We start from the raw sequence: 22,417 nt of genomic DNA, 5'->3' as shown, positions 1-22,417 counted from the left end.
TTGTGTCTTTTTTGGTAATTTTGTGTCTTTTTTTGGTCATTTTTGGTCTTTTTTAAAATAATTTTGTGTCTTTTTTAGTAATTTTGTGTCCTTTTTTGTAATTTTGTGTCTTTTTTGGTCATTTTGTGTCTTTTTCTGTCATTTTGTGTCTTTTTTAGTAATTTTGTGTATTTGGTTGGTCATTTTGTGTCTTTTTTAAAAATAATTTTGTTTCTTTTTTAGTAATTCTGCGTATTTTTGCTATTTTGGTGTCTTTTTTTAGTAATTCAGTGTTTTTTCAGTCATTTTGTGTCTTTTTTTGTAATTTTGTGTCTTTTTTGGTCATTTTGTTTCCTTTTATGGTCATTTTGATACTGCCTCCAGTGGAAGTTCGTTTCACTGTACACGATTTAATAGAATAAATTTCTGTTTCTGTTTCACGTTCTGGGTTAAGACGTCTTTTAATCCCTGCAGCAGATATCGACTCTAAATCTGTCTTTGTCCGTCCAGGGGACGTCATGGGGAACGGCTCGATGAAATCGAAGCGCTACAAACACACCGACGGCCTGAAGAACTCGTCCCTGGAGTCCCTGAGGGCCCGAGTGGACGAGCTGGAGCGCGAGGGCCGGAGGCGGGACGAGGAGCTGGGGGCCCGGCAGCAGCAGATCAAGGCCCTGCAGGAGCAGCTGGCCAATCAGACGCGAGCGCTGGCCGAGCTCAGCCAGGAGCTGCACAACAAGTGCATCCAGCTCAACAAGCTGCAGGACGTGATGAAGAGCCAGGGCGGGGCCCCGGGGCCCCTGGCCTCCAGGCAGCCCTCCGTCAGGGCCACCGCCGGAGCCAAGAGCAGCCCCAACCTCAGCGTCCGCATCAAGGAGACCCTGAACAGAAGGAAAGGGGCCAAGGCCGGGGTCTCTGCTGAGCCCACATCCAGGACCTACGACTCCAGCAGCCTGCCCAAGTTCTCCTTCGAGAAGGCCCGCGTGTCCAAGGACGCCAGGTGAGACGGGCGTGGTCGGGAAGGGTTAAAACAGACAGAAATACACAAACAGGAGAGAAAGAGGAAGATGAGAGCAAAGATATTAGAGTTAATACTATAGGCAAAATGAGCAAAAAGACACAAAATGACAAAGAAAAGACACAAAATGAGCAAAAAAAGACACAAAATGACAAAAAAAAGACACAAAATGTCAAAAAAAGACACAAATTTCTAAAAAAACAACTAAATTAGTTTAAAAAAAGACAAAAAATTACAAAAAAACCCCAACTAAATTACTTAAAAAAGACAAAATGACCCCAAAAAGACAAAAAAAGACAAAAAAAAAAGACAAAATGACTTAAAAAAAGACACAAAATGACCAAAAAAGACACAAAATTACTAAAAAAAAGACACAAAATTACCAAAAAAAGACACAAAATTACAAAAAAAAAGACACAAAATGACCAAAAAAAGACACAAAATTACTAAAAAAAAACAAAAAAAACACAAAAAAAACCCAACTAAATTACTTAAAAAAAGACACAAAATGACCAAAAAAGACACAAAATTACGAAAAAAACACACAAAATTACTAAAAAAAAGACACAAAATGACCAAAAAAAACACACAAAATTACAAAAAAAAAACAAAACTAAATGACTTAAAAAAGACACAAAATTACTAAAAAAAAAGACACAAAATGACCAAAAAAAGACACAAAATTACTAAAAAAACAAACAAAACTAAATTACTTAAAAAAGACACAAAATGACCAGAAAAAGATACAAAATTACTAAAAAAAACAAATAAATTGTTTAAAAAAAGACAAGATGACCAAAAAAGACACAAAATGACCCCCAAAAAAGACAAACAATTACAAAAAAAAGACACAAAATTACTAAAAAAACCAAAACTAAATTACTTAAAAAAGACACAAAATGACCAGGGCGGGGCCCTGGGGCCCCTGGCCTCCAGGCAGCCCTCCGTCAGGGCCGCCGGAGCCAAGAGCAGCCCCAACCTCAGCGTCCGCATCAAGGAGACCCTCAACAGAAGGAAAGGGGCCAAGGCCGGGGTCTCTGCAGAGCCCACCTCCAGGACCTACGACTCCAGCAGCCTGCCCAAGTTCTCCTTCGAGAAGGCCCGCGTCTCCAAGGACGCCAGGTGAGACGGGCGTGGTCGGGAAGGGTTAAAACAGACAAATAAACACAAACAGGGAAGAGGAAGATGAGAGCAAAGTTATTAGAGTTAACACTAGAGGTAAAATGAGCAAAAAAAGACACAAAATGAGCAAAACAGACACAAAATTACTAAAAAAAGACACTAAATTACAAAAAAACAACTAAATTACTTAAAAAAAAGACACAAGATGACCAAAAATATACAAAATGACCAAAAAATACACAAAATTACTAAAAAAAACCCAACTAAATTACTTAAAAAACAACTAAATTACTCACAAAATTACCAAAAAAGACACAAAATGACCAAAAAAAGGCACAAAATTACTGGAAAAACAGGTTCAAAGGTTCAAAACACACACACAAAACACAACCAGGAAAGAAAGAGGAAGATGAGAGCAATGTTATTATAGTTAACCCTATAGGCAGTATCAAAATGACCAGGAAAAGACACAAAATTACAACAAAACAACTAAATTTCTTTTAAAAAAGACAAGATGACCAGAAAAAGACACAAAATGACCAGAAAAAGATACAAAATTACTAAAAAAACTAATAAATTGCTTAAAAAAGACACAAAATTACTTAGAAAAGACACAAAATGACCAAAAAATGACACAAAATTACAAAAAAAAGACACAAAATGACCAAAAAAAGACACAAAATTACTAAAAAAACAAAACTAAATTACTTAAAAAAGACACAAAATGACCAAAAAAAGACACAAAATGACTTAAAAAAGACACAAAATTACCAAAAAAAGACACACAATTACTAAAACAACAACTAAAATACTTAAAAGACAAAAAAGACAAAAGACTGATAAAACACGTTCAAAACACACAAAACACAACCAGGAAATAGGAAGATGAGAGCAAAGTTATTATAGTTATAGTTATAGGCAGTATCAAAATGACCAAAGAAAGACACAAAATGACCAAAAAAAGAAACAAAATTACTAAAAAACAAGAACTAAATTACTAAAAAAAGACACAAAGACACAAAATGACTGAAAAATCAGGACTGAAATGTAAGTGTTTCACAGACTGGACGGGCGTGGGGAAGATTAAGGGACACACACAACAAACTAATGAAAAGATCTGAAGCTATCACCGCCCTGGATGAGATGAGACAGACAGCAGCTAAAGGTTGGAGACTCCCTCCAGCTCGTTCTGCTGCTGGAGGAGAGTTAAATCTGGAAGCAGCAGCAGTGGGAGGGAGACGAGACGAAGGTGGCAGAAGGTTTAGTACGATGACGTGGAAGAAATTAGTTGTAAGAAACAACAAGATTTATCAGCTGCTGCTCTGTGTTCAAGCCAAGAGAAGATACAGAAACAAACAATTTCTATAAGATTCATGAGCCATTTATACCAGATAAATATAGTTAACTGGCTCAAAAATGTCACATGCATGGACAGAAGTATGTAGAGAACTGCTTTCTTTATGGTTTGAAGTCTTTAGTTTCTATACACTGCAAAAAAGCCAACTTGTATTTTTTGGCCTAAAACAGTGATTTAAGTTGGTAAAACTTGGAAATATAAATTATTGACATTTAGGGCAATAATGTAAGTTAGCACAACAAAGGAAGCCAGTTGTCTGCTCAAAAACAAGTTGGTGAGTTGTTGTTACTTATATCTTTAAGTTGGGGTTCACAACAAGGGACAATAGTTCTGATAACTCTTATTTCTTTGTTGGGAAATGCAGGAAAGCGGTGAAATTCGGTCATTAGCGAAAGCTAGCGGCTAACTGATGCTAGCGGCTAACTGATGCTAGCGGCGCTGCTTGTTACAGCTGCAAGAGTAGCCATTAGCGTATCAATGCTAACTCAACATTGTGGTCGCAACATTAGCTGACATTTCATAGCGGCGTTACAATCGTGTTGAGTTGACCAAAATCATAATTCAGAGTTGAGCAAACTCAAAAACAAAACTTAAAATATTTAGTTTAACTGTCCAACTTGAAATTTTATCGAAGTTTGTTGCTTTGAAATTTTGAGTTCACCCAACTTTTCTTTTTTTGCAGTGTAGAGGGAAATCCTAAAGTCTCCTAAAGGGAGATGTCTGTCCATTTCTGTATCATCTGAGATTCAAACATGAACCTGACAAGCTAGATTTGATTTGTTACAACTTTAAAAGCCAGTCGCTAATATTACACAAGTTACAATATAACAATTTAGCTTACTTCTTGGCTGAGTAGTTAGCTTAGTAGCTTGTTAAGCTAACTACTTAGCTAACTTCTTGGCTGAGTAGTTAGCTTAGTAGCTTGTTAAGCTAACTACTTAGCTAACTTCTTGGCTAAGTATTTAGCTTAGTAGCTTGTTAAGCTAACTACTTAGCTAACTTCTTGGCTAAGTATTTAGCTTAGTAGCTTGTTAAGATAACTACTTAGCTAACTTCTTGGCTAAGTGTTTGGCTTAGTAGCTTGTTAAGCTAACTACTTAGCTAACTTCTTGGCTAAGTGCTTGGCTAAGTAGCTTACTAAGCTAACTTCCAAGCTAACTCCTTGGCTAAGTATTTAGCTTAGTAGCTTGTTAAGCTAACTACTTAGCTAACTTCTTGGCTGAGTAGTTAGCTTAGTAGCTTGTTCAGCTAACTACTTAGCTAACTTCTTGGCTGAGTAGTTAGCTTAGTAGCTTGTTAAGCTAACTACTAAGCTAACTTCTTGGCTGAGTAGTTAGTTTAGTAGCTTGTTAAGCTAACTACACTGTAAAAAATGTTTGTAGAAGTAACAGTAAAACACTGTCAAATACATCAGAAATAGGCCGTAAAATGAAAAAAATGTATATCACCGTATTAGACACTTTTAATTACTGTAAATCAAAGAATAGCACAAAACTTTTACTTTTACTGTCATAAACTGGAAGAAACACACAGTTTTGCTGTAAAAATATAACATTTTCATGCCAATTTATGGACAAATACCATGATGTGTGAATGAATGACACAATAACCCTAAAAATAACAGGATTATTCAGTCTAAATGACAGTTTTTGCTGATATTTACATTTAAATTTGGAATAGAAAACCCATTCACTGTAATTTTTACGGTGAAGTTCTGGCAACCACAGCTGCCGGTATTTTACCGTAAATTAAACAGATTATTTTTTACAGTGTACTTAGCTAACTTCTTGGCTAAGTATTTAGCTTAGTAGCTTGTTCAGCTAACTACTTAGCTAACTTATTGGCTTAGTAGTTAGCTTAGCAAGCTACTTAGCCAAGTAGTTAGCTATGTAATAAAAGAAAAACTCTTTTTCTTCATAAAGTATGAGAAGTAAAATAGAAATAATGATCTGTTGTTATCAAAAACAAGATATTTAAAGAATATTTGGAATATTCAATCATAAAATAAGTTGATATCAAAAGATAGAGCACAGAAACACACAGCAGCATTAAATAACTCATTTAAGGGAATAAATGAATTAGGTAATTTTTGACCATGTTGTACATTAAAAGGGGTTAAATATGTTGTGCATCAAAGGGTTAAATGTGGTTGTTTTAGTCAAGATTATGCTCAAAAAATATATTTTCCCAACTATATTTAAGTTCCCTGTTAACCCTTTGATGTTCAACATATTGACCCCTTCTAATGCACAACATGGGTCAAAAATGACTCTCATTCATTCCCTTCATCTTATTTAATGCTGCTGTGTGTTTCTGTGCTCTATCTTTTGACATCAACTTATTTTAAGATAGAATATTCCAAGTATTCTTTAAATATCTTGTTTTTGAGAACAACAGATCATTATTTCCATTTTGCCTCTCATACTTTATGAAGAAAAAACGTTTTTGTATTATTACATAGCTAACTACTTAGCCAAGAAGTAAGCTAAGTAGTTAGCTTAGCAAGCTACTTAGCCAAGAAGTAAGCTAAGCAGTTAGCTTAGCAAGCTACTTAGCCAAGAAGTTAGCTAAGTAGTTAGCTTAGCAACACAAAATGACCAAAAAATTACAAAAAAGACACAAAATTACTAAAAAAAACACAAAAATATTTTAAAAAGACAGAAAATTACAAAAAAGACACAAAATTACCAAAAAAAGACACCAAAATTACTAATTAGTTAGCTTAGCAAGCTACTTAGCCAAGAAGTTAGCTAAGTAGTTAGCTTAGCAAGCTACTCAGCCAAGAAGTTAGCTAAGTAGTTAGCTTAGCAACACAAAATGACCAAAAAAAGAAAAAAAATTACCAAAAAGACACAAAATTACTAAAAAAACACAAAAATATTTTAAAAAGACACAAAATTACAAAAAAGACACAAAATTACCAAAAAAAGACACCAAAATTACTAAGTAGTTAGCTTAGCAAGCTACTTAGCCAAGAAGTTAGCTAAGTAGTTAGCTTAGCAAGCTGCTTAGCTAAATACTTAGCCAAGAAGTTAGCTAAGTAGTTAGCTTAGCAAGCTACTTAGCCAAGAAGTTAGCTAAGTAGTTAGCTTAGCAAGCTACTTAGCTAAAAAAATGGATATGGGTCATTTTTGACCCATGTTGTGCATTAGAAGAGTAGTGACACAAAAAGGGATTTTGTTAAAGAATGAATAAAGGAAAACATAAAAATTAGGATGTATGATGATCAAAAACAAACTAATTGAGGAAAACCTGGAATACTGAATGATGAAAAATAATTTATTGCGAAGATATAAAACATAAAAATACATATCGGGTCACTTTAGACCCATGTTGTGCATCAAAGGGTTAAAGGCACTTAAAGGAACCTTTAATTTGTTCCCGTTTATTCCCATAAATTCCTGTTAATTCCCAGAATTCTGCAGCCCTAGTTTCATCATGATAATGCCCCTGTGCAAAGAAATAAAAGGTCTGGTGTGAAAGAAGTGTCCCGGTCTGCCCAGAGGCCTGACCTCAGGCCTCAAGAGGACCTGGATCTGGACTCAGGACTCTCAGCTGGACCTACTCAGGCTTTTGTGGCTAAACGGGACCAAATCCCTGCAGCCGGGCTCCAAAAATCAGGTGGAAACTGTTACAGCTGCACATTAATGCCCGTGGTTTTATGTTTAAAAATCATGTGCAGGTGAATTATTAGGTGTCCACGTACTTTTGGCCTTGTTTGCTACTCTTGTGAAACAAAATATGTCTTTTTCAGTTTAAGAAAAACATATTAAAACCATATTTACTGGCAAAAAAAGCCACAATGGTACTTTCCCCCCTGTTTTTATGGTTTAATAACAGATGATGTCAGCTGCAGCAGGTATAAATCATCGTTTCCTTCCAAGAACAAGCAGCTCAGCCCGTCCTCGTCCCATGGAAACAATCAGCTGGTCCTTCATTGATTTATCCTGAGCGTCTGTGTTACAGTAAGTCCCGCCCCCCGACAGGAAGTAGATCACATTAAGGAAGTAAGTTGATCTCAAAATGCTGCCTCATGGGGACGGAGAGGCTTCAGAGGATCAGCTAGACCAGGGGTCTCACACTCAGATTACCTGGGGGCCGCTGGAGGCAGGGTCAAGATGACTAAAAGAAGACACAGAATTACTAAAAAAGACACAGAATTACTAAAAAGGACGCAAAATTATTTAAAAAAGACACAAAATTATTTTTTAAAAGACAGAATTACAAAAAAAGATACAAAATTATTTAAAAAAGACACAAAATTATGTTTAAAAGGACAGAATTACAAAAAAAGACACAAAATTATTTTAAAAAGACACAAAATTACCAAAAAAGACACAGAATTACCAAAAAAGACACAAAATGACCCAAAAAGACACAAAATTATTTTAAAAAGATACAAAATTACTAAAAACACACAAAAGTATTTAAAAAAGACACAGAATTACCAAAAAAAGATACAAAATTACTAAAAAGACACAAAATTATTTAAAAAAGACACAAAATGACCCAAAAAGACACAAAATGACCCAAAAAAAGACACAAAATTATTTTAAAAAAGACACAAAATTACCCAAAAAAGACACAGAATTACTAAAAAAGATACAAAATTACTAAAAAGACGCAAAATTATTTTAAAAAGACACAGAATTACCAAAAAAGATACAAAATTACTAAAAAAGACACAAAATTATTTAAATAAGACACAAAATGACCAAAAGAAGACACAGAATTACTAAAAAAGACACAAAATTATTTTAAAAAGACACCAAATTATTTAAAAAAGACACCAATTTACTAAAAAAGACACAAAATTATTTTAAAAAGACACAAAATTATTAAAAAAAGACACAAAATTACTAAAAAAGACACAAAATTATTTTAAAAAGACACAAAATTATTACAAAAAGACACAAAATGAACCAAAAAAAGACACAGAATTACCAAAAAAATACAAAATTACTAAAAAGACACAAAATTATTTTCAAAAAGACACAAAATGACCCAAAAAGACACAAACTTACTAAAAAAGGCACACAATTATTTAAAAAAAACCCAAAATTACCAAAAAAGACAGAATTATTTTAAAAAAGACACAAAATGACCAAAAAAAGTAATTAAAGGGACCTTCCACACACAACACAGTAAAGTGCCATTCATATAAAACTCACATTAAACTTTCATATCAAGGTGGGGGCCACAAAATGTGGTTGTTTGAAGACACATTAAAGATCTGTGAGGTGGATTAAGGATTCTCTCTAAGCTAACAGAAGCTGCTGTAGAGTAGAGGAGGAGTGGGCAGCATGTGTGACTCAAGTGTTAAATGTCTTTAACACTTGAGTCACACATGCTGCCACTCCTCTCTACTCTACAGCAGCTTCTGTTAGCTTAGAGAGAATCCTTAATCCACCTCACAGATCTTTACATGTGTCCTCTCAAACAACCACATTTTGTGGCCCCCACCTTGATATGAAAGTTTAATGTGAGTTTTATATGAATGGCACTTTACCTGTGTTGTGTGTGGAAGGTCCCTTTAATTACTTTTTTTGGTAATTTTGTGTCTTTTTTTTAATTTTTTTTATGAATTTTGTGTCTTTTTTAGTAATTTAGCGTCTTTTTTTTGGTACTTTTGTGTCTTTTTTTGTAATTTTGTGTCTTTTTTTAGTAATTTAGTGTCTTTTTTTGGTCTTTTTGTGTCTTTTTGTGTAATTTTGTGTCTGTTTCAGTAATTTAGTGTCTTTTTTTGGTACTTTTGTGTCTTTTTTTGTAATTTTGTGTCTTTTTTTAGTAATTTTGTGTCTTTTTTTGGTATTTTTGTGTCTTTTTTTGTAATTTTATGTCTTTTTGGATCATTTTGTGTCTTTTTGGATCATTTTGTGTCTTTTTTTGGTACTTTTGTGTCTTTTTTTGTAATTTTGTGTCTTTTTTTAGAAATTTTGTGTCTTTTTTTGGTCTTTTTGTGTCTTTTTTTGTAATTTTGTGTCTTTTTGGATCATTTTGTGTCTTTTTTGATCATTTTGTGTCTTTTGTAATTCTTTTTTTTGTAATTTTGTGTCTTTTTTGGTCTTTTTGTGTCTTTTTTGGTCTTTTAGTGTCTTTTTTTGGTCTTTTTGTGTCTTTTTTTGTAATTTTATGTCTTTTTGGATCATTTTGTGTCTTTTCTTTGGTACTTTTGTGTCTTTTTTTGTAATTTTGTGTCTTTTTTTTAGTAATTTTGTGTCTCTTTGGATCATTTTGTGTCTTTTTTTAAAGTAATTTTGTGTCTTTTTTTGGTCTTTTTGTGTCTTTTTTTGTAATTTTGTGTCTTTTTGGATCATTTTGTGTCTTTTTTAATTCTTTTTTTTGGTCATTTTGATCCTGCCTCCAGTGGCCCCCAGGTAATTTCAGTTTGAGACCCCTGGCTCTAAATGTTTGACAGACTGGACAGACAGTAAATCCCCCAGCAGAATGTTGAGGGTAATAAAGGAGGAGAGATGTTTTTGGGTCCTTCATTGAATCAGCTTCAAGTCAGTTAATTAGTTTGGCTGCACTGGGAATTTCATGTTCAAACTTCCATTTATTTATGTAAATATGTTGGTTGTTGTTTACACTACAGTTCATTTCGTCCCCCAGTTCTATAATCCCATCTCCTCCCCTGACTTCAGATCCTTTCTTGTGCATAAAACCAGCTCAGAAACCACAAAAAGGCTATTTCACGTGTCTCGTTTCAACATGAAAGTCCAATTTGTTCTGCATGTTGTTGAACATGGATTTGTTTCTCTGCAGAGAATAAATCTTACTCTCCTTCCCTCCGACTGATCCTCATGTTTAAAACATGTGGCACTAATAAGAGCAGCATGTTTTATAGAACCAAAACTAATGTAAATGAGGCAGTGTGGAGCAGGCCGGCCCTTTGGAAGTCTTCTCTGCAAAAAAAGGTCTAAAAACCAGAAAAAACAGTAAATCTGAGGGAAATTATTTTGCTGCAAATTTACCTTGACAAGATTTCTTAAATTGAGATTATTAAATCTAGAAATAAGCATGTTGAACACTTAAAATAAGAAATTAACTCTTAAAACAAGCTTTTTTTTTTTTTTATCTTGTTAAGAAACTAATAATCATCAGGTCACTCTGCTCAGGCCAGTTCATCACTGTTGGCAGCTTTAATTGATCTGGTTTTAAGAGTTAATTTATTATTTTAAACGTTCAACATGCTTATTTCTACATTTAATAATCTTAATTTAAGAAATCTTGTCAAGGTAAATTATCTGTCCATGCAACAAGATCATTTTACTCACTTACTTCTTGACTTGTATACTTACTTACTTACTTATATACTTGTACACTTACTTGTATACTTACTTATTGACTGATTGACTTGTATACTTACTTATATACTTGTATACTTACTTACTTGTATACTTACTTACTTACTTATTGACTTGTATACTTACTTATATACTTGTACACTTGTATACTTACTTACTTGTTTACTTACTTACTTATTGACTTGTATACTTACTTATATAATTGTACACTTGTATACTTACTTACTTGTTTACTTACTTACTTATTGACATGTATACTTACTTATATAACTGTACACTTGTATACTTACTTACTTATTTACTTACTTACTTATTGACTTGTACACTTGTATACTTACTTACTTGTTTACTTACTTATTTACTTACTTACTTATTGACTTGTACACTTGTATACTTACTTACTTGTAAACTTACTTACTTACTTATTGACTTGTATACTTACTTATATACTTGTATACTTACTTACTTACTTATTGACTTGTATACTTACTTACTTACTTATTGACTTGTATACTTACTTATATAATTGTACACTTGTATACTTACTTACTTGTTTACTTACTTATTGACTTGTATACTTACTTACTTATATACTTGTACACTTGTATACTTACTTACTTGTATACTTACTTACTTACTTGTATATGAACCAAAAAGCAAACTAAACGACCAAAAATAGATGTAAAAATGACAACAAAAAAAAAAAAATGACAGAAAATGACCACTATATAATGTATGCTTACATCTAAAATGTAATAATCTTAATTTAAGAAATCTTGTCAAGGTAAATTATCTGTCCATGCAGCAAGATCATTTCCCTCACTTACTTCTTGACTTGTATACTTACTTACTTACTTACTTACTTATTGACTTGTACACTTGTATACTTACTTACTTATTGACTTGTACACTTGTATACTTACTTACTTATATACTTGTATACTTGTATACTTACTTACTTATTTACTTACTTACTTATTGACTTGTATACTTACTTATATGATTGTACACTTGTATACTTACTTACTTGTTTACTTACTTATTTACTTACTTACTTATTGACTTGTATACTTGTATACTTACTTACTTATATACTTGTACACTTGTATACTTACTTACTTACTTGTATATTACCAAAGCAAACTAAATGACCAAAAAAAGACAGAAAATGACCAAAAATAGATGCAAAAATGACCCAAAAAAAGACAGAAAATGACCACCATATAATGTATGCTTATTTCTAGATCTAACAATCTTAATTAAATAAATCTTGTCAAGGTAAATTATCTGTCCATGCAGCAAGATCATTTCCCTCAGATTTACTGTTTTATCTGGTTTTTAGACCTTTTTTCTGTGTGACCAGTGTTCTGTGTGAATGACAGTGTAACAGGCTGCAGCAGACTCTGGGAGGAGAACGAGAGGAAGTGGGCTGAAAAATAAAGGATGTGCTCTGGTTTTTACGGAGCCCAAAGTGATAATTTATGTGAGCCGATAAGGTGGATAAACAGACCACCCATCTGCTGCTGCCATGATCTATAGTTGTGCCTCTTAACCTTTCTGCCTTTACAACTCCCGGAGGAAGTGATGTCTTCTTCTTCTGCAGCTGTTAAAATGCACCACGGTGAACTCTGACAGCTCACCAGGATTTTATGTTTTCGCATGTTTTACTTGATTCATAGTCAGAAGGAACCCAAGAGGATGCAAATAGTCATCTTTTCACAGGAGACAAAATATTTATCACGCAGACTCAAAGACGTGGTGAGTAATGAGGACGTGGGCGTCCTGGAGCACCACAGAGCTGCAGGGACACACTAAAGGCCTTTACTGAACACAAAGTTTTACCTGCATTAAACATGAACAAGTACTGCAAGAAAGACATACTCAGGTATCAAAAGCACCAAGTTATAGTACACTGTAAAAAATAATCTGTTTAATTTACGGTAAAATACCAGTAGCTGTGGTTGCCAGAACTTCACAGTAAAAATCACAAAATGACCAAAAGGGAAACTAAATGACCAAAAATAGATGTAAAATGACCAAAAAAGACACAAAATGACCAAAAATAGATGCAAAAATGACCAAAAAGAGACATAAAATGACCAAAAGAGACACAACATAAAGAAAATACATAAAATGATCAAAAAGACACAAAATGACCAAAAATAGATGCAAAAATGACCCAAAAGATACAAAAATGAACAAAAAAGACATAAAATTACCATAAGAGACACAACATAACAAAGAAAATACACAAAATGACCAAAAATAGATCCAAAAATGACCAAAAAAAGACACAAAATGACCAAAAAGAGACATACATTTACCAAAAGAGACACAAAATACCAACTGTGGACTCACATATTCAACTTCTTCACGATATTCTAATTTTCTGAGATGAACCTGTACTTGGTTACTTGAGGTTTGAAACCACCCAGATATCTTTCTCTGTTCCTCTGTTCATCTCTCCTCTAACGGTTCCTCTAACTGTTCCTCTAACTGTTCCTCTCTCTTCTCTAACTGTTCCTGTGTTCTCTGACAGCGTGAAGAAGCTGCTGACGGACTCCCTGAACAAGAACCAGTACCTGAAGAGGCTGGAGCTGCAGCAGGTCAAAGACATGGTGGAGTGTATGTACGAGAGAACCTACCAGCAGGGAGAGTACGTCATCAAGCAGGGGGAACCGGGGAACCACCTCTTCGTCCTGGCAGGTACGTCCACTTCATCATCTACCTACAGGTCTACAGGTCTACAGGTCTACAGGTCTGGAGGTCTACAGGTCTGGAGGTCTACAGGTCTGGAGGTCTGGAGGTCTACAGGTCTCCAGGTCTACAGGTCTGGAGGTCTGGAGGTTCACTATGAACTCTTCCTGTCCGCTGCATGCTGTAGCTGTCATGTCACACACATCACATGACTTGTAAGGACCAATCAGAAGCAGCAGCAGCATGTGACATGTTCAATGAGGAAGTCAGGGGAGCGTTCAACCCAACAACATGTTTATTGGTGCTTTTTAATATGGTTTAATATGGTGGGTTTATTATTTTATAACAGACTCAGTGTCCAAATACAAGATGTAGTCAGTACGTTTACATGACAAAATGAATTATTGCCTAATTCTGACTATAACTATTTACTATGAAAGCCGGTCACATTAGCAGGTCACATTAGCCGGTCACATTAGCAGGTCACATTAGCCGGTCACATTAGCTGGTCACACATTAGCCGGTCACATTAGCAGGTCACATTAGCCGGTCACATTAGCAGGTCACATTAGCAGGTCACATTAGCCGGTCACATTAGCAGGTCACACATTAGCCGGTCACATTAGCAGGTCACACATTAGCCGGTCACATTAGCAGGTCACATTATCTGGTATCGTCAGCCGATCGCATTAGCCGGTCACATTAGCAGGTCACATTAGCCGGTCACATTAGCAGGTCACATTATCTGGTATCATTAGCCGATCGCATTAGCCGGTCACATTAGCAGGTCACATTAGCCGGTCACATTATCCAGTCTCATTAGCAGGTCACATTAGCCGGTCACATTATCCATTCTCATTAGCCAGTCACATTAGCAGGTCATACATTAGCAGGTCACACATTAGCCGGTCACATTAGCAGGTCACATTAGCAGGTCACATTAGCTGGTCACATTAGCAGGTCACATTAGCAGGTCACACATTAGCAGGTCACATTAGCAGGTCATACATTAGCAGGTCACATTAGCAGGTCATACATTAGCAGGTCACACATTAGCCGGTCACATTTTGCTCAAATATTACAACAAGGTGGTTGAAGGAATGAAAAATGGAGGATGTGTTTACATGGTTTAAAAAGTTTTCCACTGCTGGAAAACTGGAAAAAAGTCAGTTTTGCATGCATGTAAACAGGAATATTAGTGGAGTATTTACCATGTAAACAGCTGAGATGGAATACATGGTATGATGGAATATTGCTAAAATCTGAATATTTTATGCATGTAAACGTAGTCAGTCTTGTTTTGTTTTTTTTGTTTTTTTAACCTTTATTTAACCAGGGAATATCCCATTGAGATTAAGAACCTCTTTTTCAAGGGAGCCCTGCCCAAGTGTTTCTAATGAAGAGAAATTGGTTCCTCATATTGGCTTGTTCACTGTGTGAAATCATGCAGAGACACAAACCTTTCGACTCCACAATCATTCTGCAGTAAATTCAGACTGCTACCTGTTATCAGCAGTAGAACAAGCTGTTCTCCGGCGTTACAGCGTCTCTCCGCTTCAATCAGACGGAGAATTTATTTCAATGTGTTGCTGGAAAATGTACAAACACAAACGTCAGGTCCAGGCCACGTTCACAGCTTCATGTGGAGGCTGGCTTTATCTCATAAATGGTTTTATCTGATCAGGCTGATGAGAAAGAAGATTACAGTGATGGGACGAGGATTAACATCTATGACCTAATGTAAAGGAAATCCAGATCTATAGAATATTATATAAACAGCTGAAACTACTGTACCAATTGTATATTTAGTTTGTCTTAAAATAGACGTTTTTGTTGCATATTTTCCTTTTAAACAGCAGCGTGTAATCTTGATACATCTGCTGTTAATAACACATATTCTCCAAACAAAGATTCTTCTTCCCAAAAATCCATCAGAGAAAATTATGAATCAACCTGAGAATTCAGTCAGGAGAGGCTGTTTACACAGAGCAGAGAGGAGAGGACAGGAGACGTCAGAAACATGACAGTTCATCAATATGTGGAGCAAACTGTTTTAGGTCATTTTGTGTCTTTTTTGTGTCTCTTTTGGTAATTCTGTAATTGTATGTCTTTATTGCCATTTTGTGTCTTTTTTGTGTGTGTTTTTCGGTCATTTTACATCTTTTTTTTGCCATTTTGTGTCTTTTTTTTGGTAATTTTACATCTTTTTTGGTCATATTGTGTCCTTTTTTGCCATTTTGTGTCCTTTTTTGCCATTTTGTGTCTTTTTTTGGTAATTTTACATCTTTTTTGGTCATATTGTGTCCTTTTTTGCCATTTTGTGTCTTTTTTTGGTAATTTTACATCTTTTTTGGTCATATAGTGTATCCTTTTTTGCCATTTTGTGTCTTTTTTTGGTAATTTTACATCTTTTTTTTGGTAATTTTACATCTTTATTGCTCATATTGTGTCCTTTTTTGCCATTTTGTGTCTTTTTTTGGTAATTTTACATCTTTATTGCTCATATTGTGTCCTTTTTTGCCATTTTGTGTCTTTTTTTGGTAATTTTACATCTTTTTTGGTCATATTGTGTCCTTTTTTTTTGCCATTTTGTGTCTTTTTTTGGTAATTTTACATCTTTTTTTGCCATTTTGTGTCTTTTTTGTGTGTGTTTTTTGGGCATTTTACATCTTTTTTGGTCCTCTTGTGTCTTTTTGGCCATTTTGTGTGTTTTTGGTTATTTTACATCTTATTTGGTCATTTGGTTTATCCAAGCTGTTGAAGACGTTTTTGTTGCATATTTTCCTTTTAAACAGCAGCGTGTGATCTTGTTGAACACTTTTTGCAGAATACATCTGCTGTTAATAACACATATTCTCCAAACAAAGATTCTTCTTCCCAAAAATCCATCAGAGAAAAGAGAGAAAATTGTGAATCAACCTGAGAATTCAGTCTCGGCTGCGTATCATTTTACATTTAACTGCATTTTAAGTGACCAATTATTGTGTTGGAATAGTGCTGACTGCAGCTCTGGCAGCAGGAAGCGAGTCACCTGCCACGCCGGCGTTTCTCACATGGTTTCAGGACTATTTCTGTCTTTTGCATGTTGTCAAACTTTGGCCTCTCTGGCTACTGAACAGGCTCGCTGAGCTCCAGCCAATCAAACCAAAGACAAGTTAGTTTCTGTTGGTTTCACTCATTTAATGCATCTATTGAAAAGCATTGTGCCAGTTTAAAAGGTGAACCAGCCAAATGTTATTCTTTGAGAAATACAGATTATAATTATTATTGGCCAGTGAAAAGTATTCCTGGCAGCAGGTGTATAAATCCCTCTGATTGGTTTTTAGTGTGTTTTTTGGGCATTTTACATCTTTTTTTGTCCATTTTACATCTTTTTTGTGATGGTCATTTTATATGTATTTTTGGTCATTTTATATGTATTTTTCGTCATTTTGTGTGTGTTTTTTATTCATTCTACATATTTTTTTGGCCATTTTGTGTGTTTTTTGGTCGTTTTACATCTTTTTTTGTTCATTTTACATTTTTTTTGGCCATTTAGTGTTTTGTGTGTCTGTTTTTTGTTCATTTTACACCTTTTTGGGCCATTTTGTGTGTCTTTTGTGTCTCTTCTGGTCTGTTTATATCTATTTTTGGTCATTTAGTGTCCTATTTGGCCATTTTGTGTGTTTTTTGGTCATTTTACATCTTTTTTTGTTCCTTTTACATCTTTTTTTGGGCATTTTGTGTGTTTTGTCTTTTTCTGGTAATTTTTTATGTATTTTTGGTCATTTTGTGTCCTATTTCGCAATTTTGTGTGTGTCTTTTGGTCATCTTACATCTTTTTTTGGCTTTTTTGTGTTTGTCACAACATTTGTGACACTTCAATATGTTTAATATGTTAATGTTTATATATAAATTCCAATTTTTAAATATAATTTAGCATTAGCTTTTTTTTAATGATTTCGGTCATTCTATAGAGCTGCAGGACTTATAGATTTATAGAGATTTTATATATTTCATTGAAATACAAGGCCATAGTGAGTGAAAAGTGCACAAAATGCCCAGAAGCTGCTTGTTGGAGTTCAGAGGGTTAATAAATAAATGAACTTAAACTTATGAGTCCCAAACTTCACTGGCAACTCAAAGTGACGATGCAGCCAAGAGTTGTTGTTGACCACATGGCTCCCAACAATGATTGGTGGCGTTCCAGAGAGGAATGATCCATTCACAGACACAATGTCCCTGTACTGTATCTGTTCTGCTGTCTGGTGTTAGAGATTTATCACGCAGCAGCAGAGCAACTGTCAAAAATATAACCCTGAGTCAATCAGATATGACCAAATATTATCATAAAAAGTCATACATTACGTATTGTTTTAAATTAAACTGAATCTTGGCTGTGATTTTACTCTGGAAAGCAACAATATAACATGTTGTATCACAAATACTGAACCCAGCAGGTATGAAAACAAATTAATCACTAAAGAAATAATCACTCAGACATTAGAGTCACAGTCACGGACGGAACAAGAGGCTTTAAATATGTGTTGAACGCTTAGAACGCTAAGCAGGAAGTGACGTAGTACTGGACGCCACAACAACACGCGCCATTTGTAAAAGCCGGTGAAGCAGTGTTGGCAACTTAGCTACTTTGTTGCTAAATTTAGCGACTTTTCAGACCCCCTTAGAGACAATTTTTTTTTTAAAATGACTGCCGACAAATCCAGAGACTTTTTCTGGAGTTATTGGAGACTTTTGGAGACTCGTTCTTACTCTTCTTAACGAGCCGCGGGGGCCGGAGGCTCTCCTTAACGAGCCGCGGGGGGCCAGAGGCTCGTTAAAAAGAGTAAGAACGAATTGAAGTGGCACTGTCCTCCTGCAGCAGTCTCTCCCAGTCGCAGAGCCGGAGGGGATGTTAACTCCTTCGCGTTTAGTCTGCAAATTGCTAACAGGCTAACAGTTAGCTCTGTAGCAGTATACTGTGTATATGCTAACAGGCTAAGAGTTAGGTCTGTAGCAGTACAGTGTGTATGTGCTAACATGCTAACAGTTAGCTCTGTAGCAGTACAGTGTGTATGTGCTAACAGGCTAACAGTTAGCTCTGTAGCAGTACAGTGTGTATGTGCTAACAAGCTGACAGTTAGCTCTGTAGCAGTACAGTGTGTATGTGCTAACAGGCTAACAGCTAGCTCTGTAGCAGTACAGTGTTTATGTGCTAACAGGCTAACAGTTAGCTCTGTAGCAGTACAGTGTGTATGTGCTGCTGCTGCAGGAGGTGTTCACTTAGAATAACGAATATCCATGATTAATAATCGTGATTACACTATTGATCAAAATAATTGTGATTATCATTTTGGCCATAATCTTGCAGCCCTATCTAATGGCATATATTTAAGCAGAGATAGCCCCAAGAGGAATTTTTGCTGTTATTATTGGTGGTATATCCAAGGATTAATGTTGTAAAGAAGCTCTAAAAATTGTAAAAGACAGGAAATAAAACCTGCGTGAACATAATTCTCTGTAACAGATATTATGCTGCTGATTGTTTACAGGTTTTCAGCTGCTGAAATGCTAAAAGAAGAGTTTAGTGTTGTGATGTGTCATGTGGTTCTGGTTCAGCACGTGTCTGTCTGTCCTCTGTGTCCTTAATGTGGCTTTGACAACACTATTGATTGTCCTTGTTTCATATTTACAGATGGGAAGCTGGATGTGTTTCAACAGAACAAGCTGCTCACGTCGATAACCGTGTGGACCACATTTGGGGAGTTGGCCATTCTCTACAACTGCACACGGACGGCGTCAGTACGAGGTAAAGATTTCTAACATGCAAACAGTAAATATCTCCATCCATCAGGCTGAAAGACACTCTTCGGACTGACGGCTGCAGGGAGTCAATCTGTGACCTCGAAAAGCTTTTAACCCTGTGGAGTGTCCAAAAGCTCCAAATCCAGACTTGTTGATGACCTCCAGACTAGAAAACAAAGCAGCGTGGAGCCCTACTACTAAAATTTACATTTTATGTTGGACTAAAGGACTAAAAAAGACTCAAAATTACCAAAAAAGACACACAAATAGACACAAAATGACTAAAAAAAGACACAAAATTACCTAAAAAGACACAAAATGACTAAAAAAAGACACAAAATGAATTAAAAAAGACACAAAATTACCAAAAACGACACAAAAAGACACAAAATGACTAGAAATGACTCCAAGTGTCCAAAAGCTCCAAATAATCCAGACTTGTTGCCTCCATCCAGACTAGAAAACAAAGCAGCGTGGAGCCCTACTGTACATTTACCTCTAAAGTTCTGGCTGTAAACTCCATGAGGCCAGTTTCAGTTTGATGATGATATACCAAGTAAAACTGGAGACAAGCTCAAATAGATTTAGTATCAAATGATAGAACTGGATGGAACCCTCTTATATGGTAGATTTGACACCTTTGGTCACAATTGCAACATTTAAAATTCTTTATTGAGCATCATAGTGTTTTGAAAGTAAAAAAAAGATTCAAAATCACATTTTATGTTGGACTAAAGGACTAAAAAAGACACAAAATTACTAAAAAAGACACAAAATGACCAAAAAAGACACAAAGTCATTTAATTAGTTGCCACCTGCATAGTTTTGACTGTAGCTGAGGGCAAAAGATGACAGATACCAACCAACAATTACCTAATCTCTTTTATTCCCATCATATCCAGTAACCTGAAACATCATTAGGGCCACGGGGCAATCGCACCAAGCACTGGTCCCTACAGCAATAGCTGTAGGCTGTAACACCTAGAGACTCCATTTGAACTTTAAGTCTTCAAGTCTTGTGTATCGGTGTATTAATCCACGTTTCGATAGGTCATATAGTTTTTTATCAATCCCTGTTCAATGACCATGATCGTTTTTGGAGAAATTCTGAGATTATAATGGGTGTGTATTGCACGGAATGTTCGTGTCACAGTGTGTGACATCATCGCCAGAGTGTAGAGGGAGAGAAAAAACTGTCAAAAAATAAATTTGAAAACTGCGCTCCAGGCCGCAAATTCCACTCTACAGAAATAATTTATACATAGAAACGTAGGAAAATTAGTCTTCTCCCTCACAATCCTCTGGTAAAGCTGTCAGAGTTATAGTTTGGGCGTATGCACAGATGATCCACCAACACCACCAACAGCCTCATTGGTTCCCATATTAAAAACACAGGAAGATTTCTGAAAAAGGGAGATGTAACAGTTTTTTTAGATCGCTTTAACAAAGCTATTTTTTCATTTTTCTTAAAAAAAACAACATATGTAGACGTTCAGGAAGAACCCAGGATGCTCAAAGTGAAGTCGGATCAATGATAGGTAGCCTTTATGCAATTTTTGCTACACACACACACACACATTTTGAGGATAAAGGGCATAGTTTGAAATCTCTGAAGAATCTCATCATAGTGTACACACACCGACAGTAACCCCCATGGCCCTTTCACAATTTCCCCAGAGGAAATTTTCTAATTTTCTCTCGTATCCCCCCAAAACCTGCTGTCTCCTGTAATCTGACCTTGATCTGAGCTGCAGGGACTCCTTAAGTGAATCACCTGCAGAGTCTTTAGTCTTGAAATAAACAAGCTGGTGCATCGGGCGTGTTGACAGAAGCTTTACATGATATCCTCGGCTCTGGATTCTGATTGGTTTTCACCTCCTCTGCATTTAAAAGAGCTCATACCGCGTTCCATGTGAGGGCTCTTTGTCCGGGTTTGTGTATTTAACCAACTAATTGACATGTGGCCCTTTGGGTGGGGGGGGGGGGGGGTCACTGATCTGACCTCAATATTCAGGGTGAAGTGGAAAGACGGTGACAGCTTGACGAGTCTCTCTGAGTGGCTTGTACATGACAACAGATGAAGTGGATCAACTCTTTCTTTGCTACCGCTTCATGTCTACTTCCTCCTCGCAGAAACAACAGAAGCTTTTCTCACAGTTTCTGTAGATTTGATGTGACTAGAAGACAGATTACAAGAAGCTGTTCTCGCCTCCTTTTTGTCCGTCTGACAAAATAAAACAATGTGTACTCTCTATGTGATGTAACAGGGCTTCAATTAAACAGGAAAACGGGGGAAAAGATCATCATTATTCCATCATGTGTCTAAAAGTTTCCTTCAGCCCTCTGCTATTGGAAACAGCTGTGGCTCCTTTAGTGTTTACAGGTTAACTAGTCTTCTGCTCTGACTGGTTACAGCCTCTCTGATGGATGAGATGTTGGTTTGTTTCAGCGGTGAACAAAGTGAGGGTTTGGGCTTTGGACCGGGAAGTGTTTCAGAACATCATGAGGAGGACGGCTGAGACCAGACAGGAACAGTACCGCAACTTCCTCCGAAGGTTAGTCCCCAACTACTGTGTTAAAATATAGATGAGTCAGCATTTAATTCATTAGTGGGACAAAAACAACTAAATAAGGGCTACATTAAACGTTTATTCATTTATTTCAATAGAAAAATCACGAGAAAAGTTGAAAAATAAAGGCTATATCGCCAGAATAAGGACATGTGTAACATCCCTCCTGCAGTATACACAGGTAACCTCACCTAACGGTAACCTCACCTAGTGGTAACCTCACCTAGCGGTAACCTCACTTAGCGGTAACCTCACTTAGCGGTAACCTCACCTAGCGGTGACCTCACCTAGCGGTAACCTCATCTAGTGGTAACCTCACTTGAGGTAACCTCACCTAGCGGTAACCTCACTTAGCGGTGACCTCACCTAGCAGTGACCTCACCTAGCGGTAACCTCACCTAGTGGTAACCTAGCAGTAACCTCACCTAGTGGTGACCTCACCTAGTGGTAACCTCACCTCACGGTAACCTCACCTAGCGGTAACCTCACCTAGTGGTAACCTAGCAGTAACCTCACTTAGCGGTAACCTCACTTAGCGGTGACCTCAACTAGCGGTGACCTCACCTAGCGGTGACCTCACCTA

General features: G+C 36.0%; 1 protein-coding gene across 3 annotated transcripts in view; it reads left to right on the top strand.

The window, feature by feature from the left end:
- The first annotated feature begins 496 nt into the window (after positions 1-496).
- prkg2 (protein kinase cGMP-dependent 2) overlaps positions 497-22,417 on the top strand; it is a 51,660-nt gene continuing 29,739 nt past the window's right edge. For all 3 annotated transcript variants that reach the window (XM_059338128.1, XM_059338129.1, XM_059338127.1), the window contains exons 1-4: positions 497-979; positions 13,323-13,489; positions 19,155-19,268; positions 21,714-21,819. In XM_059338128.1, coding sequence (XP_059194111.1) covers positions 498-979; positions 13,323-13,489; positions 19,155-19,268; positions 21,714-21,819 — 869 coding nt within the window. In that variant the 5' untranslated portion in view covers position 497. The remainder of the gene's footprint in view (positions 980-13,322; positions 13,490-19,154; positions 19,269-21,713; positions 21,820-22,417) is intronic.

Source organism: Centropristis striata, chromosome 7 (assembly GCF_030273125.1).
Source record: "Centropristis striata isolate RG_2023a ecotype Rhode Island chromosome 7, C.striata_1.0, whole genome shotgun sequence".
Classification (NCBI taxonomy): domain Eukaryota; kingdom Metazoa; phylum Chordata; class Actinopteri; order Perciformes; family Serranidae; genus Centropristis; species Centropristis striata.
Note: the sequence above shows the minus strand (reverse complement) of the source record. Positions and strands in the feature narration are given on the sequence as shown.